This window comes from Caloenas nicobarica, chromosome 2, assembly GCF_036013445.1.
Source record: "Caloenas nicobarica isolate bCalNic1 chromosome 2, bCalNic1.hap1, whole genome shotgun sequence".
NCBI classification, from domain to species: domain Eukaryota; kingdom Metazoa; phylum Chordata; class Aves; order Columbiformes; family Columbidae; genus Caloenas; species Caloenas nicobarica.
In genome coordinates, this window is record NC_088246.1 from 138,862,654 (window position 1) to 138,875,940 (window position 13,287).

Sequence of the window (13,287 nt, forward strand, 5' to 3'; positions counted from 1 at the left end):
CCCAGTAGCTGTGGAGTGCTGCAGTATCAGGCCCCAAAACTGAAACTGGCAGGAAGGAAAAAAACAGAAGCAGGAGGCCAAAAGCTGAAGATTTGAATTAAGAAAAGGGGAGGAGGAGCAAAAAGGTCTGTGATCACTGGAACATAACCTACAATTTCTGCATTTCAAAATTGTTGTGGTTTGTTAGCAAGCTAACAAATTGACTGAATAGTACTGCAGGAGGAAAGCACACATCCAGGGAGAGGTGTGGTTTAGTTACTTTGTTTCTTCCATTCTTAAACAATTCAACTCTTCATTTCTCTTCATCGCATCAAAAACAGTTTCACCCTTCTTTACAGAAGAATAATTACTTAAACAACATCTTTGCCTTTTGTCCTCTGTCTCAGAAGAAAACAGCCACACCAGCAGCCAGCTGTGCTGGCAGGTCCTGGGCAGGGATGGCAGGAGGGACTCATCCTTCCTACGTGAGGACATGAATTCTACCAACAACAAACTTCAACCTCCCCCCATTAAAAGCAGACGCTAAAAATCCATTTTACCGTAGCTTCATTGCAGACTGTGCACTTAACAACGTGTTGGTGTAGCTTGCCGTCCAAATTGATGAGCGACTGGCACACGCGGCAGTTGATGACGGGAACGCCGCTGGCGTCGGGACTGGCGATGGCCGTGTACGGAGGAGGGAGCTCTGCTGCAAGAGACCAGGAAATCTCAGTTGAAAAGCAAACAGAGGATCCTAAAACACTATCAGCAAATGTAGCCTCCATCTAGGGAACACAGGAAAAAAAAATAGAATGAAAGAAGAAAAAAAAAAAATCAAAAATCAAAGTTACTGATTAGTATAAACAAAAGACAAATCTAAGTTTTTTTTCCCCCTTCCGCACAACTACTGTGTACCTAAACATCAACCATAGCTGTACATAAAGCACACCAACAATACAAACACACCATACATAACCCCAGAAAAGCGGATCACATAAAAGGCTGATCTATGCAACTTTATTTTCAAAACAACTTGTTACCTTCTTCAGAAAAGAAGGGAAAGAAACCCCAAACAAAGCCCAAACCCACTACAGATTAGTAGCCAGAGACTGTTTTATGAAGAAAAGGGAAAACAAAACAAACAAAAAACCAAACAACAACAAAAACCCCTCACAACACACAAGACACAGGTAGGCAAAAGAGCCATAATCAGCATTTACAAACATCTGGAGAAACTGAGACATAGTCCACTATTTATTGTATAGTATCAAATATTACAGGTAAAAATACAGAAAAGTTCTGTTAAGGAAACAAGTCTTGAATGAGAAGTGGCATGAACTGTGCTGCTTTTTTGAGTGCAACAGCAAGTTTATGCCATCTTGAAGAAAAAAGATGAACTGAACACTCAGAGCTTCTGCTTTTAAGAGTTGCAAATATTTCTGTTGTCCAAGATTCAAAGTGCTGATGCACACGGATGCTTAAGTCACTTAAGACACGCTAACACAAAGGAGAATACAGCAGCCTCGGACCTCTGTGGAAGAGCAGATTTCAGCTTCACCAGTTCTGACCCCACAGCAAACAAACTGGGGAGGAAACACTCAAGATCTTTCTTGGTTGAAGAATCCATGGAATGAAAACAATTCAACACAGCAACCTCTCACAAGATTATTGCCACAATTATTTGGTGTGTAGTAGCACCAGCTTTTATTTCATCGAGAAGTTCAGGGTTCTTCAGGTAAGCAAACAAGGAACAGGCATATCTAGTAGTTCATAGTTAACTTTCTTTAATACTAATAATTTTAAATTATTAGCCTTGGACTTCAATAAATGATTTCATAATTACATCCAAGCAGCCAACAAAATCTTCTGGGAAGCAATGAGAGATCAACCTACTTTCAGTTTGCAAACAGCACTGAAAAGAGCAGTGTCTGCTGGAGGGAAATCACGGGCTGCTGTCAGAGCTGACAAGCCCGAGTATTAAATCTAAGCCTGTAAGAAAGCACTCATCACTCCTTCACTCTGTTTTAAAGTGAATGTCATAAGCTGGAGGGATATAAGAAACTCTGCCTGCCCTTCAGGTCCAAAAATCATCGCAAACCTTTGAAGCAGCATTGCTGTTCAGTGCTCTCTCTTGTTGCTATTTGGCCTACAAACCAGCCAGACCTGTACTTGGTTTTAACTCACAGAGGCAGTGGAAGGAAGCTGGGCACCTTGAGGGTCTCAGAATCACATCCTACACATTTTAATTATTTCAGACGAGAAACAAAATCAACTTATATGCAGCAATGCAATTCTGAAGTCAACATACAAACTGATGCTCTGTTACTTGAGCAACTGAACTTCACATCTTCAGCTCTGATATACTGGTTGTAGAAACCAACATCCTTAAAACATGTCAAGTAACTTAAGAGTGGTGTTCTGATTTTTCTGTTCCTGAGGAACTTCATTCTGAGAAAATACAGCATCCAGTCAAAAATTTTCAAGGATAACAATATTTTTGCAGTCCTGTGACACCCTATTTTCAGTACAAGACTACCACATGCAAGACAGAATATATTACAAGAAATTAACAGACAAGAAAAACATACACAAAACAAAGCTCCAACACCCACATATTTTGGCAACTGGAAACAATCTCAAGCCTACTAGATCACTGCAGAACCCGGGTTTGAGATTTGGATGATGGGAACAGCAGTGTCTGAGCTGCAAGTGGCAAAGCCAAGGCTGCTGCAAGGGGGGTTTGGCCGTAAGCAGCTGTGAACTGCTCCTGCAGCGAGCAGCTGACACGCTGGCTGGCTACGAGAGGCAGCCATACAATAAAAAGCATGTCCAGCAGACCCGATACCAAATTCTCTGTCAAGACACCTCTGCAGTTCAATCCCAGCTTTGAAGCTGCTTTTCTGAAAAGCAACAATGACGTTACAGAACTTCTTTGCTTTTTCCTCTTCATTTAAAGTGCAACTTTTCAATTCTATCAGCTGGATGCTGGGCAGCTGTACTAAGGCAAAAAGTATCTTGAAGGGTATTAGAAAATAAAACAGAAAAAAAAAGACACACAGTCCCCCCAGCCTTTCAGCTTTCCACAATCCTGGAATACTTTAAGAACTGACAACTATACCCCCCTAGACATTTATAATATTCTATACTCTACTTGCAAGAAACAACTCTTAAGATTTGGAAAGCTGGTTAAATGAGGTGTGTGAGCACGTACAGACACTGCCAGCCACCTCTCCAGGCTCACACTGGAGCTGCTCGGCTTCCAGGTAAGCAGCTTCTCTGTTCCTGTCCTGCTGGCTCAGCAAATTTCAGATAGCAAGAGAATAATGGCTGCTTTTCAGAGTGGTGCTGCAGCAAATAACATTTGCTATGAAGCAGAAAGCCGGAGGTATCTTGGCACTTCATACTTAAAGAAAAAGCGCAGTTGGAGGATCTCCAAAAAATAAACCAGCAAAACCACCAAAATTAAGTTTAAAGAAAAGTATACTGGGGGTGGGGAAGAGGATATGAAAAGGAAAATAAAGGCATTGTCTCAGAGTTCACGGCTCATTACCCCTTAATAAAAAGATCACAAAGCATATTAACATATGTATTTTGGGTTTGGTTGGTTTTTTTTTTTTGACGCCTTGAATTTCAGGCTAACTATCACATCTAAAAACAGCCCATAAAGGTCCATCATGTTGGATGTGACTGGATGGTGGGCAAGTGTCAGGTACACACCAAGAGTTTCAAGACACAATTAATGATATACTGAATTTCCTGCTGCTGACATACAAGTTTACAGCTGTGTTATCAGTTTTTCTTTAAGAAAAAAGTCCAAGAGTAATTAGCTCAGAAAGATTAGCAAAGTTCCCTGCCACGCGGTATGTCCGACTAACCTATGATTCCCTTCTCACTCCCACAGGATAGAGATGCTGCAGAAGATACCACGTATTCAACCTTAGAAATTCATCCCCTGGTACTTGGAAGGACAAAAATCACAAGGAACCACCTGCAGCTTACCTAGGTCAAACAGAAATCAGGTTGTTTTGGTTATTTGTTAAATAACATAGTATTTATGAATCAAAGATTCTTAATCCTGACCTAGGAGGGGGTGGGTGAGGAAAAAAATGTTAGTGATCTATGTCAGAGACAGGTAGTTAAGAACTGAGAAAGCCTGAACAACTCTCCGATCCCCTCACAAAAAGGGAAAAAAGTGCTGAATAACTACCCTACTACAGGGAGCACAGCTGACGGTCCCTACCTTTGTCTATGTGAAAAGTTCCTTAAACGCTGTGCCCTACTCCACATCTAGAATTTTTCTTGCTGCTTCCATCCTTAGGAACAGACACTGAGCCATTACCAGGATCCAACCACCCAGCAGCTCACACAGAGAAGGGTCAGCTGAGTCTCCGCTGCAGCCCAACAAGGCAAGAGGAACCTACTTTCAAACCACAGCCTCTCTTAATTTAAAGCTCAGGATGACATATTGGGCACAGCAGATAATTACAGGGATAAATCTATTAATGTACATTCAGGTGGTAGCTTGGAGGGCGAAGGGCTTCTTCCTCCTTCCCCTGCAGCTCAACACCAGTCAGGTGATGTTAAGCACGGAAGCTCTGCAAAAAGGGGGTTGGAAGCAAACCCCATCTCCCCACGAGAACGCTTCTTCCCTCTACGTCTAGACTTGCGTCAGGGAGAGAGACAAAGACGCCTGTTAGCTAAAAAGGAGGTTTAGCTTGCATAGATCCTTTCACTAAGGATAACTGACAGAGCAAGGAAACTAGAGCTACCTGCTTTACGTGACAGCTCTGTAAAATTTTGTTCGGCAGGTATCTTTTTGTAAGTTTTGTGGAGCGGTTTTGAAGCGCTACCTAGTATGCTTGCTTGCTTGCGGACGGATCAAACGAGATCCTCGACTTGCAAAGAGATGTCTGACATTTAAGAGAGCTCTATGGTTCCTCCTCATATTTGGGAACAAGCCTCTTATCTCAAGAATCACACCCCACCAGCGGTGCCGAGCAAGTGAACAGGAGTCACAAAGGTGGTCTGAAGGTGCAGCAGGACACAGCCACCAACCGAACCGAGCATCTGGGGGCCAGCTCGTTCCCAGATCATGAGTTTTATACCCTGGGTTCAAGAAAGAGTCACTCATCTGGTGCATTTTCATTACTTTTAAAAATCTATAAAGACCTTTTCAAAACCAGATTGAAACGTACACGAAAGTAATAGGTACAGGACAAGGACTACTAAGAATAAAAACATCAAATGACAGAATTTAAACTAAGGATTTCTGGATTTTTTTTAAACTACAAAATTTAAGGGATTATGCCAGTCCTACACAATTTGACTGAAAAAGAACCCACTGCTGGTTTTCAGGCCAATATTCCTTTGTGCAACTCAAATGAAAGTCAACAGTCAACACCAGCTACAGCAATAACCAAAATACATTTTGATAAAGCAAAGAGGACTAGCTTTCCATAGGTTTAAATATTCAAAACAGAGATACATTCACTCACAGCATTCTAATTACATATATATGTAATAAAACTATACAGTTACATTAAAATCCTTAAGAAAGAACCAACACACTGGAGCCTGTGAGATCAGGACTGTTATGTTTTAAAGGCTACTGCTAGCAAAACTAACACTAATCTTAGTCTTGATTTCTTCAGCTTTCTACCCCCCACCTCGCTTTCTGCTCCATAAGGTTTAACTGGAAAAAAAAAGAATCCATTAATATATTTTGTAAACCTCCTGATTTATATTTTCTAAGTTAGTTTTTTTCACCTACTCACTAAATACTCAGTATTGATCAACGAGATGATTTTCCAAGTCTGTCAAAGAAAGTTAATACCATATTGCTAAGCAGCAACTCCGGATCTGTAACTACAGTGTCTGACTTGCTTTAAAAATAAAGCCAACGCCAGCTATGGCCTTGAAACGTGTTTGCAAGGACATCCCAGTGGTTTTGGACTTCAACAACGACGCTGCACAGAGCTCCTTGCCTATTTAAAAGCGAGGGCCGACCAGCGAGCTTCCCCGGGTAACGCACATCGCCGGTCACCGCAGACGGAACGGGGACCTGCAGACTTTATTTCGCGCCTGCGTTGCGCCTCCACCCTGCGGCTGCTCCCTGCGCCGAGTTCGGCTGTTCGTAGTTAAGGATCTTTTACTTAATCCTGCTCCTAATTAATAGGGAAACCCAAGTCCAACAATTACCTTGCAAGCTCCAACACGCAGCGAGTTATAATAAGCCGACCGGTCAGGGCTTGTTCTGCCACTGCAAACAATTATTATTTTTTTTTTTTCTCCTCTCTTAAAGAGCTCACTCCGGAGCACAGCGCACGGCCTACTCGACCCGGCGTTACCTGTTGTTCCCCTGCTCGTCCCCCCGACACCGGGGCTGGGCGAGGACTCCCCCGCGCCGGCGGCTCCCGGCCCGGCCCCGCAGTCACCCCCAGCACCGCCGCCCCCACCGACAAAGGCGGGGGAGCCCCCGCGTCCCCGCCGCGGCCGCAGGGGCCCGGCCCCCCCCGCCCCGAGCCCCTCCGGGCCTGCCCGCCCCGCCGCCCCCCCTGCCCGGGACAGGCCCGGGGGCGGCGGCTCAGCGGCGGGGGGCGGCGGCGGCCTTACCTCGGGGGCTGCTGTCGGGCAAATAGGGCGGCGCGGTCGGGGTGACATTGCCGGAGCCGGGCGCGGAGAGCAGCGGGGAGCGCTCGTCTACCCCCTCGGCGGCCATGGCTGCGGCGCGAAGGGCCCTTCCCGCTGCCGGGCTCGGGGCGTGGGGCGGGGAGGCGGCCGGACCGGCAGCGCTGGGGAAGGAGCGCAGAGGAAGGGGCTGGGAATGAATGGGACCGGGGCGGGGAGGAGGGACGACGGGGCGGGGGCTGCGCTAGCCGGGCCTGCCCCCCTCCATCTCCCCGTCACGGGCTAATGAGCGGGGAGGGCCGGGCTTCCTCCGGCGGAGCGGGCGGGGGAGTGCCGCTGCTGCTGCTGCGGGCCGGCCGGGCTGCGGCGGGGCCTCCCGGGCCGCGGCGGGGCCTCCCGGGCCGAAGAGCCGCCCTGCGGCCTGGCGCCAGCCGCAGCGCCGCCGGAGGAGGGTCCGCAGCGGGGAGGCGCGGCCCGGCCCGCCCCTCGCTGCCCCGGCAGGACGTGCGGGCTCCCGCCGCCCGGCGAGCCCCGAGCGGGAGGCAGCCTCAGCGCGTCGGCGATGGTCGTGGCACGGAGCGGTAACTCGAGGGCGGGTTCAGCAGGAAGGTGCGCAGAGGAGAAACAACATGCTTCTTTTCAATATTAAAAATAGAAAGGGTGGTTCTGATTTTTTATTTTTCTGAAACGCTGTAGTTACAAAGGTCAGCACCAGGGAAGTGCTGTAGTTGATTTAACTGCTGCCAAGGGTCTGAGGATGCAGGCTGGTGGTGAGGAGCTCGACTGAGGCAATACCCACTGAGGTGTGAAAATGGTGGTAACCTTCAAGGGCGCTCTGAACGTGAGGAGAGAAATCTACACGTTTTCAAATCTGCTGCTCAACCGAGAAGTCCCTCCCCTGGTGTCACTGAGCTCTCTGAGGACATAAGGATTTAATTTCCTTCTGCTAGACAGCCGACTCGGGCACCATCTGCAAGTCTCTACCAAAGGGGGAAAACAGCCTTCCCTGACAAATTTGTCAGCCTATATTGAGAGAAGACAGATATTTGTCACCCGTGTGTTGTGTCCATCCATTGTCCATAGGTCAGAGGTTGCCAGGCTGCGGTGATACTGGAAGATAAGCAGTTACGTTGTGCAGAAGCAGACATGACTGCCAAGTGCCACCCAGCATCCCCGCACCATGGTTACCCAGAACCGTCCCACTTCTTGGAATGTGTGATGTGCAAGCTGTGCAGATGTTTTCATAACAACCGGATAAAGATGAGATCATGGCCTGAGAGTTCACGAGCTGGTCATATTTCTTCTTTAATAATACATTTTATAAAATAAAGTAGTAGTTATTGCATCATGTTGAAAATTTTCCGTGGGAGCTGTTTTTCACCAAAAAAATTTGAATCTAGGAAATCAAGCCATTCTACAAAAGCAGACTGATATATTTGAGAGACTATGAGAAATAATCAAAACATTAACTTAAATGGAGGCCGATGTGTTTTATTTCTGTACTATGTAAATTATTCATTTTTACTTTAACAATTATAATATGGAATTAATAAGCTATGGTAACATTGTGATGGCAAAACAAAATGTTTTCCTATAGTAATGTATCTGGAAAAGAAAAAAATATATTTTGAAGTAAATCTTGAAATATTGTTCATTCTTTCTTGTTTGGGACAAAATTGTGTTTTCAAACGTTGTTATTTCCTGCAAAAGTAAACTTTGAATTTGAGCAAGCTCTGATGTTACCACGTAAGGAATAATATGCTACAGGGCAGCTGGTTGTGTTAAGCCTACTGTCTTCATCTTGCAAGAAATGCAGTGATGCCACGTGGAACTCTCTCAAGCTCAAATGAATACTTAAAAGCTTTTTTTGTGAGGATTTTTAGGGCTCAAGGTGTTTTGTGCCCAAAGTCCTTCATCTTTATGAGGTACTGTGAGGCTGACCTTGGCAGGTCAAAAGTAGATCATAAATATTACCAGCCAGGTTGTATCTTCAGCGCATCTTCATCTCACGATTTTGCTACCACTTGCCCAGTTTTCAACAAGTACAGAGCCGTAGGCTTTCTTTTGGAGTTCTAATGCAGGAACTGGCATTTGCAACCAGGTTTCTTTACCATTTCTCTTATTTGGGGAAAGACAGAGAAGATTTTATATCTTGGTAAAGCTGCCAAGTAGGCAGCACTGAGCTCCACCAATGCCAGGTCTATCCTGCTGCAATTAGAGCAAATTGTCTGTGTGGCACCTCTTCCTCCGCTGAACAGCTGTTCTGTGCCTCAGAAGAAGGCTGAAAACCTTAAGATCGCTCCCTAGGCCTACAGAGAAAGCTATGTCACAGCTCACTTTGACAGCTCAAGCCTGCACATACCTCTGAGAATTATTGTTATTAAGTATTCCAGCATGCTGACCTATCCTTGGAAATATGATTGTCATCTAAATAACTACCCATTTGGGATTTTAAAAAAATGCATTCCTCCAGCCCCTGTGATTTGACCTGTCAGAGTCCTTTAAATCCAAGAGTCACTGGAGCTGCTAAACAGTCTAAATGGCAGAAATTAGGTCATAGTTCAATCATCTGCACCTGTTTTTCAGTATTTTGGGTCCATGCGTTTAAGGCAGCCAAAGGTCTACATGACCGTCCAACTCAAACATTGCAGCCTGACGTGTAGATCTGTGTTGGCTATGGGAGCCAAGGGAAGCTGGATGGACCCAGCTAGTAACAACAGAGGGTACCAAAAGGTGTTCTGTGAACCAAGACAATGCACTCAGCTGGTAACAAACCTCCTTTGGATGTTACTCAGGCTGTAAAGAGAATAATTTAAATATCATATAGGGTCAGGCTGAACAGAAGTTAGGCAATGAGAACTTACCACTTTCTTCCTGCTCTTCTTCCTCTGGACACAAATGCCTTATAGAATCATAGAATCATTTTGGTTGGAGGACACCCTCAAGATCATCAAGTCCAACTATTAACCTAACTCTGGCACTAAACCAGGTCCCTAAGAACCTCGTCTACCCATCTTTTAAACACCTCCAGGGATGGTGACTCCACCACTTCCCTTGGGAAGCCTGTTCCAATGCCTGACAACCCTTTCCATGAAGAATTTTTTCCTAATATCCAATCTAAACCTCCTCTGGTGCAACTTGAGGCCATTTCCTCTTGTCCTATCACTTGCTGCTTGGGAGAAGAGACCAACACCCTCCATGCGACAACCTCCTTTCAGGTAGTTGGTAGACAGCGATAAGGTCTCCCCTCTTATGATATGTATTTAATTACACATGCAGTTTTCCTTTGCGAAAATCCTGCAAGCCTCAACCCATTGTGATAGGAGCTGTTCAAAGACACAGAGGAACACCCTGACCATTTAAAAGATTTTAAAAAAGAAAAAAATGTTCAGGGAAATCCTCCCGTGATTTTAATTTGCAGAGGTATCCTGTGCTGCAAGATCAAGTCTATAATGAGATAAAATTTTATACTGTACATTGTCTGAGAAATGTAATTACAATACTGCATATAGTATGAAATGCAGGATGTAATAATTAGCACCAGTTATAAAAATAACTAACTATAGGTTTGTGTATATGGTGTCAGGTAAGTTAATGTGACCTAATCTGATACCATAACTATGATACAGCATCCAGGATAGTAGTTGAGAGCATATTTTGACAGATGGGCAAGTCTTTTGAAAACATTTCTCACTTCTGTCTTTTGTGCCATGCCACAACCTAGCACAGACTCCTGACTCAAGATAGGTTTGTAACTTGGCATTGATATGAGCAATAATAACCTCTGTAGTTGTTAGTATTTTGGGATGTTTAATTTTTTTTCTTTTAATACAAGTGTCTGACGTATTCACATGCAAAAGTATACAAGCACCATGAAAATGGGAATGTCATACAACTGCATATTTATCTGTACTTGAGAAAGGGTTGATTCCTCTCCATATAGCAGAAATTAGATAGTAAGTCTACAGAGAACAGGAATTAACTACAAACTGCTTATGTGCAGAAGAGTTCTATCTCTAGTCCCATCAACACTGCTCATCCCGTTACGGTTGTATAAGTCACCCTCCTACTGGCAAAGCACAGACAAAGAACATTATGTTACTCTGATGACTTGGGAGGTTGACAGCAGCTGATGCTGCACAAAGTGGCGGTTCCTCCAACCCACCCCTCCCCACCTGCAGGGCCACCAGCAGGAGAGCAGCACACCAGAGTGGCAGGATGGGGCGTGCTGCAGCCTCTGCTTGTCGCCACCCCTCTGTTACCAAAAGCGATGGGTAACATTTGGCCAGTGACTCGACAAGTCTATTTTTGGTAACTTTTCATCCTGTATATTCTATTCCTGTCACTAAAGAGTGCTCATGCAAATGTATGTATGGAGGCTGCTGTTATAAAGCTGCAATTTACTGGGTTGCATTAATTTTACTACAGTAGATTATGACAGACAAAAATTATCATGGTAAAGATGTCTTCATTTACACAAAGGGAGACTTCTCATTGCAATTCTTGTAAAGCTTATTCTTGTTATCATCTTTTCCTGATTGCACATCTGTCATTTCTTTTACAGTCTTGGTGCTTTTCTAGTTAACCTTATTTTTAGAATAATGGAGGAATTTTTAGTCTCAATTCAGAAGCAGTTCATACTGGAAAATGTAATCTTGATTGGCAGGAAAATTGTTTATGGGTTTTAAATTTATTTCCAGCCCAGCTCCCTATCAGTGCATTACCATAACTGCTAAGCACTTTCTTGGTCATGCTGAAGACACTAGCTGCTTTCAAAAGTCTTAATTTAATATATTCATCTCCTCTTAATCACATTACATATACTCAGGATTCCTTCCTTTATTATTTGTCAGAGGTTGCTACTTAATAAATACCTGTATCAAGATCCCTTCCTTCTGTAAAATAATTCAATTTGTTTACTAACATCAGTCAACTGGTATTGTACTAGTTGCTTTTGAATAACCTTTTAATTCATTTTTTCTACTTTCTTTTCTGTTCTTGAATGGATGAATATTACAGAGGTAATTAGATACTTCCAAATTTGTAGACACTTCTAAATGTTGGCATCATATACAATTTTAACTTGACCTCTGTTTTTTAGTTTGGAGGGTAGGGGTTTGGGGAGAACAGCAAGGAAGAAAGTTGTCTTCAATTTTTATTTGAGCATTTTTTTCAGTTTTGATTTGAGTTACTTTTTAGCCAGAAACACCTCTGAGACTTTCATCATGAAAGCAAGCAATATCAGGCTTAGTCAATACCTAGAAAAGATACATCCAAGAAAAATAGGTAAAGATCTAATGTTATTATACTTCTGGTGCTTCAGTAGATGGCACCCTTTGCTCTAAGGAGGAAAGGAGCAGCTGTACCCTCCTGGTACCAGGTGGAGAGTAAGTATAAAGAAAGAAGCTTAAAATTGAAGTCAAGGTTATGACAGCTTTTGATCATGAGCTATCCCATGACACATATCACAAGAACAGCAGCATCTTGGTAAAACTCCAGTGTGGATAATTACTCGTTTGCCTTGAATTCCCTTTGCCATTTCAGTCTCAATGAGCAGTCTTCTTCACTTTCAACCAGAACTTGTTTCATACAACAAGTTCACTGAAGAGTTGCTCCATTTCAGGAGTGGATGAGTAACGTAAAGAAGTTAATTATTTGTCCAGGAGAATAAAAAAGAGTAACGAGGCTTGCTACTTTGTTTTTATTTTTATGAGAGCATCAATCTCTGTTTCAGTTAAGTAGCAGTTTTGCTGATGACCTGATGATTAGTAGATTCATGACAATACTGCAAATTGTATTGCAAAGACTGTTCCACAGAGATATGGATTGTGTGGATTGAAGTGGCACGGTGCTGCTTTTTAAAGTTAACTACGTTTGTTAACATAGTCCTCAACCGTGATCAAGACTAGTCATATTTAACTGGCAATCTTTGAATCACCAGCACTTCGGAAGTAAACATTCAAAATCAGATGGAAAAGTGAAAATGCTGGTGACAGCCTGCCTCTAAGAAAAGTTTTACTACTGGGAGATGCCAAAAGAGATGTTGCTGCTGAAGGAATGTGAAGATGTTGGAAATCTCATTGAATGAAATTCTTAAAGAGTGTTGGGTGCCTTGAACCTGGCTCTGCTATGGCTCGGGGTTCTGCAAGACTTTGGTGGGTTAGGAAATCTCCATATAACTGAATGGGAAATAAAAGGGGAAGGAGGAGGATGAGTTTACTGTAGATACACAGAAACTAAACTACTTGCATGTTTGCATCTAAATATTGGCTGCACCTGGAGAACCTCTTCAATTAGTTCTTTTCATAAAGGAATCATTTAGTTTTATAGATATCGAGTCCTACTCTGTGTCTCTCAGCATGTGATGCAAGGGTGACAACAGCTAGTCTAATTACAGCCACCAATAAAAAGGAAATTGTCATTAACTGCAAAACATAGTAGCAGTGAGAAACCAGACAAATTAGAAGTCTGGAGGGACTCCAGCTACTACAAGGCTGAATTTCCCACTATAAGAATAAAAAGAACATAAATAAATTTTTTTGTCTGTATCTAGATCTTATCAGTGCAGATGGAAAATGGAAAAGTGGAAACATACATTTTTCTCCCATTGATGGAAAAGATGTGAGAAGCATGCCAATAGTACTGTGATCTTCAGCAGAAGAATAATTTACAGTTTTTTGG

General features: G+C 43.5%; 1 protein-coding gene across 2 annotated transcripts in view; it reads right to left on the bottom strand.

Annotated features, from left to right (window-relative positions):
• The window catches only part of PIP4P2 (phosphatidylinositol-4,5-bisphosphate 4-phosphatase 2), a 28,291-nt gene extending 21,348 nt beyond the window's left edge, over positions 1-6,943 (bottom strand). For both annotated transcript variants that reach the window (XM_065630112.1, XM_065630111.1), the window contains exons 1-2: positions 6,592-6,943; positions 540-688 (exon numbers count right to left, since the gene is read on the bottom strand). In XM_065630112.1, the coding sequence (XP_065486184.1) occupies positions 540-688; positions 6,592-6,697 (255 nt within the window). In that variant the 5' untranslated portion in view covers positions 6,698-6,943. The remainder of the gene's footprint in view (positions 1-539; positions 689-6,591) is intronic.
• Positions 6,944-13,287: the final 6,344 nt, after the last annotated feature.